Genomic DNA, 14,374 nt, shown 5'->3' with positions numbered 1-14,374 from the left:
AGGCTAATTTCACAGAAATAGGCAGCTCCTGTAATAACAATAGCAGTCTTCTGGTCTGTCTCACATCATCCCAAAGGTGGTTATCTCCACTGTAGTGCTGGCCCAACCTCCTTCACAAGGGGTTGAGAGTAGATATTCTTGCACAGAAGGCAGTCTGGTCGCTCTCATTTCTGCAGCACAATTTGTTCCAATATTTACAATGGCATTTCAGTGAGTCACCTATTCCACTGCGTATTCCGACCAAATGACATCCAAGAGCATCAGTAGATCATCACCCTGACTGAAAAAAGTTTAAGCACACATTTTTTTCCCAAGAGGGAATATCTTTAAAATGATCCAGGAAAAAAAATCTTAATAATAAAGTAGTTTTTGGACACCCTATAAACAACCAGATTAAATAGAACCCCAATGGTGCTTTAGAAGGTGGGTCATCTTAACTTTCAAAGATTAAGGTTAATGCATATTGGCAGCAAAAGTAAAGGAAAGCTATCCCACTCCTGAGTCAAAATTTCTAGACTACTCAAATCTTACAGGAGGAGAAACTGACATATCTGTAGTCATTCAGTAAAATTAAGATGAGTAGGAACTCCACAGATAATAAAAATACACATATACTTTAATAGGAAACACAAGAGCTCCATCCATAATTCTTAGATCCTTAATTAAGTTATAGCTCTGTGTAGGAAACAATGTGAATAGGATGAAGAAAATTATAAATCATTTAGTTATCTTTAATTTTTCTACAAAAGCCAATAAAATAAAGAAGATAAGTAAAATGGATCAAACAGCCCACTGTTATGCTGTTTGCTGTAGAAGAAAAGCTGTTACCTGTATGTGAGCAAAAGGCTTGGCCTGGTACAAACTCTGGACAATCAATCAACTGAGAGAAGTCTGTTTGTGGCACGTTTCGTGGAGGAGGGCCTGGGATTGGCCATTTTTCTGGCTCTATCTTTTTTCTCATTTTCTCATCCACAATTTCGACTTCTGTACTATCCTTCAGTGCCTAAAAATAGAAATTTCAAGCTATTAAAGAACTCACTCAAAAAACTAATTGCATATTATAGTTGTAGTAACCTACATATTATAGATCTGAAGTTTGCAGATTACCTTGCAGTTATTAGTTGTAAAAATATCCATGATACAAAGAGCTATTAATAACAAAGTGAATTTTAAAACTGTTCCTATAAAATAGCAAATAATTGTACTTAATGCTGATTTAACTTCTACCAGGTAACTTTTTTCCCCCACAATTAGAATAGTCACTTAGGGACCAAATAGAAGCCTTCAACTTTTTTTTTGGTCCGGTCATGGGGCCTGAACTCTGGGCCTGGGCGCTGTCCCTCAGCTCTTCAGCTCAAGGTAGCGCTCTACCACTTGAGCCACAGCGCCACTTATGGCTTTTTTCTTTTTGCTTATGTGGTGCTGAGGAATCGAACCCAGGGCCTCAGGCATGCAAGGCAAGCGCTCTACCACTGAGCCACCTTCCCAGCCCAGCCTTCAACCTATATCAGTGTGTGTGCGCGCTGGGACTTGAAGTCAGGGCCTGGGCACTATCCTCTAGTTTTTTCACTCAAGACTAGTGCTCTGTCAGTTGAGGCACAGCTCTACTTCAGCTTTGTGCTGGCTAACTAGAATTAAGAATCTCACTGAGGGGCTAGTCAGGTGGCTTAGTGGTAGAGTGCTTGCCTAGCATGAAGCCCTATATTCCTCAGAAAAAGCTGGAAGTGGCTCTGTGGCTAAAGTGGTAGAGTGCTAGCCTTGAGCAAAAGCAGCTCAGAGACAGTGCCCAGGCCCTGAGTTCAAGCCCCAGTACTGGCAAAAAAAAAAAAAAAAAAAAAAAAAAAGAGTTACACTGACTTTCCTTGCAGGCTTTGAATCACAATCCTCAGATCTAAGGCTCCTTAGTACCGTGGAATTACAATCCTAACAATCACAAGTCTAGATATTCACCCAATAAAAATAAAAATGTATATCCACACAAAGCTGTATTCATATCTCAAAAAAGACAATTTAAATGCCTAACAAAAACTATACTGTAAAATACTAGTTAGTAATGATGAAGAAGCTACTTTTCCCCCCCAGTCCTGGAGCTTGAACTCAGGGCCTGGGCACTCTCCCTGAGCTTCATTTGCTCAAGGCTAGCATTCTACCACTTGAGCAACAGCATCACTTCCAGCTTTTTCTGTTTATGTGGTACGGAGGAATGGAACCCAGGGCTTCATGCATGCTAGGCGAGCACTCTACTACTAAGCCACAATTCTAGCCAAGAGGAAATTACTAAAGTATGCAATAACATAGATGAATCTTAAAAGCGCCATGCTTAATGAAACCAGAAATGAACCATGTCTGATGCTCCATGCCTTTAGTTCCACCACTAAGGACACTTAGGCAGGAGAATGGAGCAGTGTAGAGCTAGCAAATGGGACCTTGTCTCAAAAAAAGAAAAAAAAATCAGAAACAAAGGCTTCAAATACCAAGATTTATTTATGATACTTTCGAAAAATTAAAAATCAAAACTAAAGGGACAAAAAAGGTATCAATGGTTGTTGCTAGGAGGTATCTGCAGAAATGAATGGCACACAAGGTAAAAAAAAACACAAAAACCTCTCTATGTGTGTGTATGAGCTGATCCTGGCTCTTGAATTCAGGGCCTGTTTTGCTTAACTATAGTGCTCCATGACTTGAACCACAGCACCACTTCTGTTTTTCTGGTGGGTTTATTGGAGGTAAGAGTCTCAAGGACTTTCCTGCCTAGGCTGGCTTTGAACTGTGATTCTCAGCTCTCAGCCTTCTGAGTAGCTGGGATTACAGGTGTGAGCCGTCAGTGCCTGGCTTAAGGCATTTATTTTATGTTTTATAAAATAGAAATAAGCTATGAGTTGTTTTCTGAGCACAAGTCAACTTCAGATTGTCAGGTTTTGTTTTTGTAGGTCATAGGGCTTAAACAGGGTACAGGCGCTGTCCCTGAGATTTTTTTGCTCAATCCTAGTACTCTCTCCCTTGAATCACAGCTCTACTTCTGACAAGAGTCTCAAGGAACTTACTTGGCTGGCTAGTTTTGAACCAAGATTCTCAGATCTCAGCTTTTTGGGTAGCTAGGATTACAGGCTTGAGCCACTGACACTAAGCCAGATTATCTACTTTAAATGTTTTTTTTTTTTTTTTTACTAACTTTGAAACTCATCCACCTCAGCTTCCTGAGGAGCTAGGACTATAGATATGCAACACTATATTTCATATACATTTTTTTGGAGAAGACCTTTAGACAAGTTTCACTATGTAGTCCAGGCTGGCTAAAACTAACAATCCTCCTGGTCCCACTTCCAGAATAGTTATAGAAACTGGACCCACTGTAACAATGAGATGGACAAGATGTTATATCAAAAAGCGAACTTTACAACTTTGGCCAGGCAGGGATGATAAGGGGAAACAAAGGAGGCAACAATGCTTGATAAGAAATGTACTCATTACTTTTCCTCAAATAATTGTACCCCTCTGTATGGTATTTTCACAATAGCAAATTAAAAAAACAAAAAGAAACATGCCACCAGGCTTTTAACATTCTTTACCTTTTTTTTTAAGAAAAGCTTCACATTCACAGGATAACTGAGTTGAAAGTACAGATTGATCTTTTAATGAATATTTACCTCTAAAATGAGATTAAGGTTTGTAGTGAGAGCCTGGACACGGTGAAAACCAGCAATCAGGGAAATAGGCAAGAAACCTTGTTCATCCATTTTTCTCCGAAGAAAGAAGTCTCGTTCTAAATTTTCTATACTAAAATAATATTCACTGACAAAAGTAAACATAAATTTCACCCATTATTCAATAGTATAAAAATATCCACTGAGTATATATCATCAACTTCTATGAAAATAATTGGCTTTCGTAGCAATGTTACAATATAGACATAATATAGATGACCTTATACAACACAGGGTATAACAGCAAAGAAAGCCTACTGAAATAATAGGTGTAAACTTTACAAAGTACTGTTTAAATAACTAAAATTAACTTCTATTCAGATCAGCTTCACCTAAGACAATAATCGTTTTACTTTAAAACATTTGGGTTTAAAACTTTTTTTTTTTTTGTACCAGTACCAATGCTAGGTACTTTTGTGTTCAAGGCTAGTGTACTAACACTTGAGCTATTAATCTATTTGCAGCTTTTTGGTGGTTAATTGGAGCCTTATAAACTTATAAACAGTTTATAAAGCACTAGGTGTGCTTTGATCCTCAAATCTTAGTCTCCTGAGCAACAAGGATTATAGGTGTAAGACACTGAACCCACCAATAGTTGATATTTTTGTTTGCTTAGTTTTCTTTTCTTTTTTTGCTCAAGGCTTGTGCTATACCACTTGAGCTCCACTTCCGGCTTTACAGTATTTTATTGGAGATATCAAGTTTCACAGACTTTCCTGCCTGAGCTGGTTTTGAACTCTGATCTCCAGATCTCAGCCTTTTGAGTAGTTAGGATTACCAGTATGAGCCACTAGTACCTGGTCAGTATTTTATTTTTCTAATGAGTCAATTCAGTGAAAAATTCCACTACAAAGCCACCACTACTTGCTTCACTTGAACACTAAGGAACAACAGTACACATGTCACCACCCTGCCTCCTAAAACAATGGGATATAATATTTGGAATTATTTTATTGAATTCACATTCAAATGTATAATAGTTTGCTACATTTTCTAAACTGACAAAGTAATGACATCATGTTGAACCCTAGTAACTAGCATAAAACTGAATAAAATATGATAAACACATAGACATATGAGTATACCCAGAGTTATTATATATTTAAATGATTCAAGTTTGCCTTTAAAAAAAATTCCATGCTTGACTTTGAACCTAGGACTATCTGCATAATTAACAGGTATTCTACTACTGACCTATACCTCCAGCCCTCTTCCTCCTATCTCTGATAAACACAGCTATAATAAGAAAACAAGGGCCGAAGATTTTGCTCAGTGGTAATAAGAGTACAGTTAAGGGCCAGGATGCCCTGGATTTGTTCCTCAACACTGCAAAAAAAGAAAGGAAAAGAGACACAGAACGAGACAGAAACAAAATGTAGACAACCAAAAATGATCAATAATGTCACAAATACCATGGAGGAAAAATACAGAAAAAGCTTAGGAAAGTGTGAACTTATTTATTAACCTTACTCTTCCTTAGAGAGAAACAAACTGTCAGTTGAACAACAGCTACAAATTTCAATACATAAAAATAATAAATACATTTATTACTATTTTGACAAATACATGTTTAAATTATAACCCTCCATGTATTAAAATGAAAAGACTCTAAAGAGACAGAAAACATAAAAATAAAAACAAAAAATGTTTAAAAGAATAAAACTTGAGCTGGGCGTGGTGGCTCACACCTGTAATCCTAAGTACTAAGGAGGCTGAGATCTGAGGATTCAAAGCCAGCCTGGGCAGGAAAGGCCTGAGACTGGTATTTCCAATAAACCACTCAGAAAACCAGAAGTGGTGCTGTGGCTCAAGTGGTAGAGCCCTAGCCTTGAGATGAAGAGCTGAGGGACAGCACCCAGGCCCAGAGTTCAGGCCCCACGACTGACAATAAATAGAATAAAAGCATGTTCATTTGCAAGCAGATGCTCCTTCCAGTGCACGTACAAAAGGAAGGGACAATGACCCTCTAACAACCCATTAGCCTAATAGCCCTGCATCTCAGTTCAAGACTATTCAGTCTCTATAGGAAATCTGTGCAGTGTATCTCAACAAATCTAGGCATTCATAGATGCACATTTGTTATACTTGTCAGTCCGTCCATTACAGTTCATACCAATTAAAGGACAGCCCACAATCACAACTATCCTTAACCCTTAAATTTATTGCAGATGAAAGGTTTGATTCTCTGGAGTTCTATTTCAGCCCACTACATTCTTGCAGTAAATCTCATTTTCCCTTCAATAAATTGTCATTTTCATTAAAAAAAAAAGGAAGGAGGGCTGAAGGAGTGGCTCAGTTGGTAGAGCACTAGCCAATGAGTGAAAAGCATCAGGTACCAAATTTGAGTTCCAGTCTTAGAACAAAAAATATATAAAAAGTAAAAGAATAAAACAACAAAAAGTGGTATCAACGAGGAGATAGTCTATAGTTTAGTAATCTTACCTTATGCCCAAATCACAAAGTGTTGCTTTTTTTTTTTTTTGGGGGGGGGGGGGAGGTTGGTCATGGTGCCCGAACTCTGGGCCTGGGCGCTGTCCCTCAGCTCTTCAGCTCAAGGCTAATAATGCTCTACCACTTGAGCCACAGTGCCACTTCTGGCTTCTTTTCTTTTTTGCTTATGTGGTGCTGAGGAATCGAACCCAGGGCCTCAGGCATGCAAGGCAAGTGCTCTACCACTGAGCCACCTCCCCAGTGCCCCAAATCACAAAAGTTTTAACAGAGTAATGAAAAAGTACAAATATAAAAGTAAATGGTTAGGCCGGGCACCAGTGGCTCATGTCTGTAATCCTACTAGCTACTCAGGAGGCTGAGATCTGAGGATCACAGTTCAAAGCCAGCTTGGTTAGTAAAGTTCATGAGACTCTTATTCCAATAAACTACCAGAAAACCAGGAGTGGAGCTGTGGCTCAAGTGGTAGAGCTCTTGCCTTGCTCTGAAGAGCAGAGGGACAGCATCCAGGCCCAGAGTTCAAGACCCACGACTGACATCAACAAAAGTAAATGATTAGGCAATTTTCAACTACTTAGGCTAAATTCTACTTTGAAGAACTAGGCAAATATTGCTAAAAATAATTATTTTAAGCTCTACTTCTCTGGAGGAAGGAAAACAGCTCTTACAAAACTACTGAAATATTGACATCTTAGAAGCACAATTATTTGTTCTTCCTAAGTCCTAAAGAGACAAAAATTCAGACATTAAAAAAATAAACATTTGATTTTTGTTACATCCCCAAACCAAACTTAGTGTCACTGACAGTTGTGAAGTACCACTCTTTTAAAGCAAGATCTCCAGAAATCAATGAAAGCTAACAAGCCACCCTTAACCTAATGCTTTACTAAGATTTGCTAAAAACTCTACCGCTGAAAACAGTAACAAAAAAGAAGTTATGACTGTCATTCTGCTAAGTGTCCTAGGGGATATATCATGTCCTACACCATTCTACACTGCATGAACAGAAATTTGAACACTGCTCCTCCCTCTCTTGTATGCGCACATTAGAGGCTGATTATCCTGATATGGAGTGTCTACTGCCAGGACTTACAAGGGATCTGGCAGCCGAAGTTAGAAAAAGACAGTATGAATTTGATAGACATATACTTTCTGTCCATTAAAAAAAAAAAATCCCTTTTCTTCATTGTTTGCTTCAATTATAACAGAAAAGCAAGAACAACAACAAAAATGAGCTGCTCTGCACTGTAAGCCAATCAAATCCATGGAATGAAGGCATCCACAAGATGTTTAGCTATCTTGGTAACAGGTGGCTCACACCTGTCATTTTAGCTACTCAAGATGCTGAGATCAGAGGACCCTGGTTCAAAAACAGCCATGGCAGGAAACTCTATGAGACTCTTATCATCTATTAACCACCAGAAAACCAGAAGGGGAGCTGTGGCTCAAAGTCATAGAGCACTAGCCTTGAGCAAAAGAGCTCAAAGACAGGGCCCAGGCCCTGAGTTCAAGCCTCATGACTGACAAAACAAAAAAAACAAAGATGTTTAGCTGATGCAGAAATTATTTTCGAATATTCTAGTAACAGAGTAGGCTCCACTTTCTCTTAAATGCTTTAAGTGCTTTTTAAAAATGCCAAGTCCTTTCAAAAATGGCCCTTTCCCCTTCACCTTATTAGGACAGAGGAAACTAAAAACTCTGAAATTTTAGCAAGTTAGTTAAGCAAATTACTTGGGAAGGTTTTATATTAATATATTATGTATACATGCAAAATATTCCATGCAATACTAATAATATGCAAAGGGTTTTTTTCCATAAAGATAAGAAAATAAATGGGTAGCTCTTTTGAGTTCAAATTAGTACCAGAAAGCAACTAAAGAGAACTACAAGTAGGACACTGTTGGCTCACATCTATGATCCAAGCTACTTGTATCACCAATTAAACACCCCAAAGCAACAAGTAGAGCTGTGGTTCAAGTGGTAAGAGTTAATTAGCCTTAAGAATAGTGTCCAGGCCTGGAGTCCAAGCTTCAGAAATGGCACTAAAAACTATAGTCCAGTGGCTCATGCTTATAATCTTAGTTACTCAGGAAGCTTAGATCTGACCAACACAGCCTGGGAAGAAAAGTCCACGAGACTTTTTTGTTAGTAATCAGTGCTGGTGGCTCACGCCTGTAATGCTATCTACTCAGGAGTCTGAGATCTGAGGATCACAGTTGAGGAAAGTCCATAAGACTCATCTCCAATAAACCACCAGAAAACAGAAGTGGAGCTATGGCTCAAGTGGTAGAGGGCTAGCCTTGAGCTGAGAGAGAGCACCCAGGCCCAGAGTTCATGACGGACCCCCCCCCCAAAAAAAAAAGAATCTCTTGAGTAGCTAGGATGACAGGAGCTGTGGCTCAAGTGGTACAGTGCCAGATTTGAGCAAAACACACAGGGAAAGCAACCCAGGATCTGGGTTCAAGCCCTAGGACTGGCACACATGCAAAAAAAGTTTGAACTGAAGGATTAAGTCACTTTTTAATATGTCACAAAGAAAGTAAATATTAAAAGAAAAAAAAGAATTAAAGTTAACTGCTAGCTGGGCACTGGTGGATCACACCTGTAGTACCCCCAGCTATTGGAACCATGATCCTCAGATCTCAGTCTCTTGAGTAGCTAGGATTACAGATGTATACCCAGATGTTCATTTAAATTTTACCATAAAATATCTACTTACAAATAATGAGGAAAATTTCACTGTTTCACTTAAAATAATATGTGTAATTTTATATTACAATATTTTTCATATGATGCAATATTTTATTCAGAGAAATAATTTAAACAGAAGGGAAAACAGACGGCATATTAACAAAAAGCAAATAGAAAAAGAAAAACTTTACCCATTTACTAATTGGTCCTGGGGGGGGGGGGGAATCAAAATAATCATCCTTCAACTTTTACTAACCTATGACATTAAAGGTTGATATTGTTAGAAAAAAGAAAAAAGACTTGATATTGCAACAGATTTTACTTACATTTGACGTTTAATATACTCTTTAAGCAAAGTTTCTTCCACAGGATACAACTGCACACCTGTACCATCATCATAATAATACATCATACTGGTATTAGGTTCTGTTTGAAATGGCTGATCAGTCCTTTCACCATGTTCTCGATAACCATATGAATAATCAAAGTTCACTTGATGTGAAGGGAAAGAAAAAGGGCCATAGATTAAAAAAGTTAAATCCAAATTGAAGTACTTGAAGGGAAAATAAGTAGTAAGCTAGTTTTATTACTGAATTTTTTTTGTCTTTTCTTTTTTGGTACTAGGGATCAAATGCAGGACAACTGCACTTGCTAAACAAGTGCTTTGCCACTGAGCTACATCTCAGCCATAAATTAAAAAAATTTAGTTTAATTAATTAATTAAAAAATTTGGGATAAGCCAGGCACCAGGGGCTCAGACCTGTCATCCTAGCTACTCAGGAGGCTGAGATATGAGGATCATAGTTCAAAGCCAGCTGGGCCAGGAAAGTCCGTGAGACTCTTATCTCCAATAAACCACCAGAAAACTGGAAGTGGTGCTGTGGCTCAAGAGGCAGAATGCTCCTCTCGAGCTGAAGAGCGCAAGGACAGTACCCAAGCCCAGAGTTCAAGCCCCACAAACGACAACAAAAATTAGGATAATGTAAAAATCTATGAAGGAACACTTAATCCTTTTTTCCACAAGTCCATCTTATTTAACAAACAAAAAAGTCATTTCATACATCGAGGATTTCCTCTTCCTCCTCGTCCTCTTCCCCGTCCTCGGCCTCTTCCTCTTCCTCTAAAGGAACCTCGGATATTACCTCCCTCACTTCTCACACTGGACACTTCATCGTGATCATCTCTCTTTTCTCTATCTCTTCTCCAACCTTTTAAACAAAAACATTCCAATTTATAATAAAATAATATAATCACCTTTATAAAATACAGTAATGACTTTCCCCCCTATTATGACTAGTTTACAATAGTCAGGCAGACTTTAGATAAATATACACTAAGAAAAACTCCAGATGGGGTCTGGGAAGGTGGCTCAGTGGTAGAGGCTTGCCTTGCATGCATGAGGCCCTGGGTTCGATTCCTCAGCACCACATAAACAAAAAGAAAAAAGCCGGAAGTGGTGCTGTGGCTCAAGTGGTAGAGCGCTAGCCTTGAGCTGAAGAGCTGAGGGACAGTACCCAGGCCCAGAGTTCAGGCCCAAAAAATAATAATAAAACTCCAGATGGGCATGCATGGTGGCTCATGCCTATAATTCGAACTACTAGGGAGGTAGAGATTAGGAGAACTGAAGGAGGTAGCTATTAGGAGGATTGTGGTTCAAGACTAGACTGAGTATTTTAAGAAGAGGGAGTAGAGAGTAGGGAAGAGAAGGACAGAGGAGTAGCCTTATCTGGATACATGGTTTATAGTGTAAAAGTTTCACAGTAACCGCCCCCCTCCTTTGTACAACTAATATATGCTAATAAAAGTCACTGTATAGGAATAAAAAGTCAAAACTGAAAGGCTAAAACAAAAAGAGGAACACGATAAACCAACTAATGTCACATGGCACCAGACATGTAATTTGGATGCTGAGTGTGTCAAGGCCCAGGTGTGAAAGTTAGTCTCCAGAAAGGAGTTACTGTGAGATTGAAGGTAGGACATAGTGGGAGATCCTCAGATCCTTAGCTCCTTGGAAGGATTTGTGCTGGTCATGGGGTTTGAGATCATTTTGTTTTTTTGCTCAAATCTGGTGCTCTACCAATTGAGCCATAGCAGATTCACTTTTGGCTTTTTGGTAGTTAACTGGAAGTAAGAGTCTAAAGAGACTGGCTTCAAACTGAAATCCTCAGATCTCATCCTCCTGAAGAGCTAGGATTACAGGTGTGAGCGACCAGCACCCAGCTCTTTTCTGCTTCCTGACACCAAATTTGACTATTTGATTTGATGTGCCCACATCATGATATGCTGTACTCACCAAAGGCCCATATCTTGGGCTTGAACCTGTACAATAATGTGCCAAAATAAACTATTACCAAATAAGTTGTCTATACTAGGTATATTGTTATACTACGAGAAAGCACACCATAAAATCAAGCAGTCCAGGCACAGATATTCACTTGAGAAAACCTGAAGTGGTGCTGTGGCTCAAGTGTTCCTGAAGCACTATCTTGAGTACCCAGGCTCAGGGTTCAAGCCTCACAACCACAAAAAACAAAAACAAAAAGTTGAAAATCCAAAGTAAGAAATCTCTGCAGTACCAATGTCCCATTATTTTTAAAAAACCAAAATCCAATTGTAGTGAAAGACAAAGTAGAACTGATAGGGAATCATGAAGATTAAAGAGAAAAACTGCCAGGCCATGGTGGCTCATGTCTGTAATCCCAGGAGGCTGAGATCTGAGGATCACAGTCAAAGCCAGCCCTGGCAGGAAAGTCAATGAGACTCTTATCTACAATAAACTGCTCCTCAGGACTGGCACAAAAAGAAAAAAAAAAAAAACTAAGAGCAGGAAGGGAAATTATAAGAAATATTTAAAAGTTTGCCTGAACTGGGCACTGGTGGCTGACACCAGTAATCCTAGCTACTCAGGAGTCTGAGATCTGCAGATCACAGTTCAAAGCCAGCCTGGCCAGGAAAGTCCATGAGACTTATCTCCAATTAACTACCAGAAAACCAAAAGCAGTGCTGTGGCTCGAGTGGTAGAGTGCTAGTCTTGAGCTGAAGAGCTCAGGGCCAGCACCCAGGCCCAGAGTTCAAGCCCATGACTGACAAAAATAGATAGATAGATGTTTGCCTGTACACAATCACATTGTATTACTGTTAAGTTTTACTGCTGTGCTACAGATATACTATTTTTATTATTATTTTTTCGGGGGTCCAGTCATTGGGCCTGAACTCTGGGCTTGGGCGCTGTCCCTCAGCTCTTCAGCACAAGGCTAGCGCTCTACCACTTGAGCCACAGCACCACTTCTGGTTTTTTTCTTTTTGCTTATGTGGTGCTGAGGAATCGAACCCAGGGCCTCATGCATGCAAGGCAAGCCTCTACCACTGAGCCACCTTCCCAGCCCCTGGATATACTATTTTTATAAAATATATTCAGAAGGTATTTAGGACTAAAGGAGTAGATATATCTGCAACTAACCTCAAAAGAATATACCACACATAGTTCTTAAAATAATAAGCATTAAAACTGAATTCCTTCCTTAGTCATCTTTCCATTAGAATTTTACTTACTTCTTGTATCATTTCTCCTATTATTATGCACAGATTTATTTGGTTCAGGCTGACATCTTGAGCTATTCCGAGATCCAGGCCTTTCTTGACTATCTGGTCTTACATCATCCAAGTGGAGCGGTACCCACTTGTGCTTATTAGCTTCAAGAAAACAAAATAAAATCATAATGGCAGTACAAAATTTTCACTAAAGCTCTGCAATTCAGAAAGCACTCTAAATTTTAATTAATATGGAAGTAGAGCTGTAACTTAAGTGGTAGAGCCCAGCCATGAGTGAAAAAGCTGAGACAGCTCCTAGGCCTTGTGTTCCAGCTTTAGCACGCACGCGCAAACACACACACACACACACACACACACACACACACGTGCGCACACATACACTTCATAATTTACTTGCCTTTAAAGGAATTATTTTTAAGGTACCAAAAGACTCATTTTCCTTCTCATACAGAATAGAGCTTTGGTAAACTTGTTTGTGCAAACGAAAGTCAAGTGATCAAGTTATCACTGGAATTATTTCATGTAAGTGAAGTGTTCACCTTTCTGTTTAATTCAAATAAAACTATCTCTTGCTAATATCTGATTCTTAGGCTTTACATAGCATAATTTACACAGCAAGAACCAAGACTATTGATAAAAACACACTGAATTCTGGAGCAGTCTAAAACATGAAACATCATTAACCAAAGATTACTACTACTCAGTGATGTTTCCCAAAACTTAAGAGACAGATAAATATAAAATATATCAGGATTTTTAAAAAATAGCTATAATGCATTTTCCTAATTAGGGGAAATAAAAAAGATGAGCACAGTGACACATGCTTATAATCCCAATACTCACAAGGTTAAGGCCAGTTTAGACTACATAGAAAGTCCCTGCCTCCACATCTCATAAAAAAGAAAGAAAGAAAGAAAGAAACAAAGAGAAAAGGAAAAAGAGAAAGAGAAAAAGGAGGGAGAGAATGAGGAAGGGAGGGAAAAAAGGAGAGAGGGAAGGAAGGAGGGAAATGCAAGTAAGTTAACTTTTACTGAGAATCCACATTATAACCACGTTATGGTTATGCTATAATAAATGAATAATAGTCGGGCGCCGGTGACTCACACCTGTAATCCTAGCTACTCAGGAGGCTGAGATCTGAGGATCGCAGTTCCAAGCCAGCCCTGGCAGGAAAAGTCCGTGAGACTCTTATCTCCAATAAAAACCACTAGAAAACTGGAAGTGGCGCTTTGGCTCAAGCCGTAGAGCACTAGCCTTGAGCTGAAGAGCACAGGGACAGCGCCCAAGCCTGGAGTTCAAGCCCCATGACCAACCAAAAAAATAAATAAATAGTAAAATTCTGAAGATTACACAGTTGCATAGTTTAGGTTTTAAAACACTATGTTGCGCAATCTACATTTTCTACCAAAAATTAAAAAGATGCAAAGCAAAAACTACCAAAGTAATGTAAGGACAAGAAATATTATTAATGTGTATCTACAGTACTGATATTCTGTAAATCCTGCTAACCTATAGCTTCAGTGAAGAATATAAAAAAAGGAACCCTAGTGACTGTTGGTGGGAATGTAAACTACTATAACCACACTAACTCTAGCAAGCAATCTGTAGGTCCCACAAAAAAAATTAAATGTAGAACTTCCCTATGACCCAGCCAATTCCACTCATGGGCATCTACCCAGAATGTTACAAATCATGATATGATAAAAACATTTGCACATCCATGTTTATTGCTGCATTATTCATAATAGCCAAATTATGAAAACAACCCTGATGCCCTACAGTAGATGAATAGACCCAAAAAATGTGGTTCATAGACACAATGGAATTTTACTTATTAGAATAAGATGATGCCATTTGCAGGGAGATGGATGGACCTAGAACAACTGTGTTATGTTTGGTAAGCCAAGCTCAGAGAGAAAAATAGCAAGTTTTCTTTCATATGGAGAAGCAAGACCTAAAATATAACTGAACATGATAAC

The 14,374-nt window shown here is 38.8% G+C and overlaps 1 protein-coding gene across 1 annotated transcript in view; it reads right to left on the bottom strand.

Moving 5' to 3' along the window:
* Positions 1–14,374, bottom strand: part of LOC138811414 (la-related protein 1B-like) — an 80,312-nt gene that overhangs the window by 50,323 nt on the left and 15,615 nt on the right. The window contains 5 exon segments of the mRNA XM_069999164.1: positions 829–1,003; positions 3,648–3,792; positions 9,170–9,335; positions 9,905–10,051; positions 12,396–12,536. Of these exon segments, the coding sequence (XP_069855265.1) occupies positions 829–1,003; positions 3,648–3,792; positions 9,170–9,335; positions 9,905–10,051; positions 12,396–12,536 (774 nt within the window).

The sequence above is a fragment of the Dipodomys merriami genome, unplaced genomic scaffold (assembly GCF_024711535.1).
Source record: "Dipodomys merriami isolate MVZ:Mamm:240054 unplaced genomic scaffold, mDipMer1.0.p SCAF_525, whole genome shotgun sequence".
Taxonomy (NCBI): domain Eukaryota; kingdom Metazoa; phylum Chordata; class Mammalia; order Rodentia; family Heteromyidae; genus Dipodomys; species Dipodomys merriami.
The sequence above is the reverse complement of the archived record's forward strand: the minus strand, read 5'-3'. Positions and strand labels throughout refer to the sequence as shown.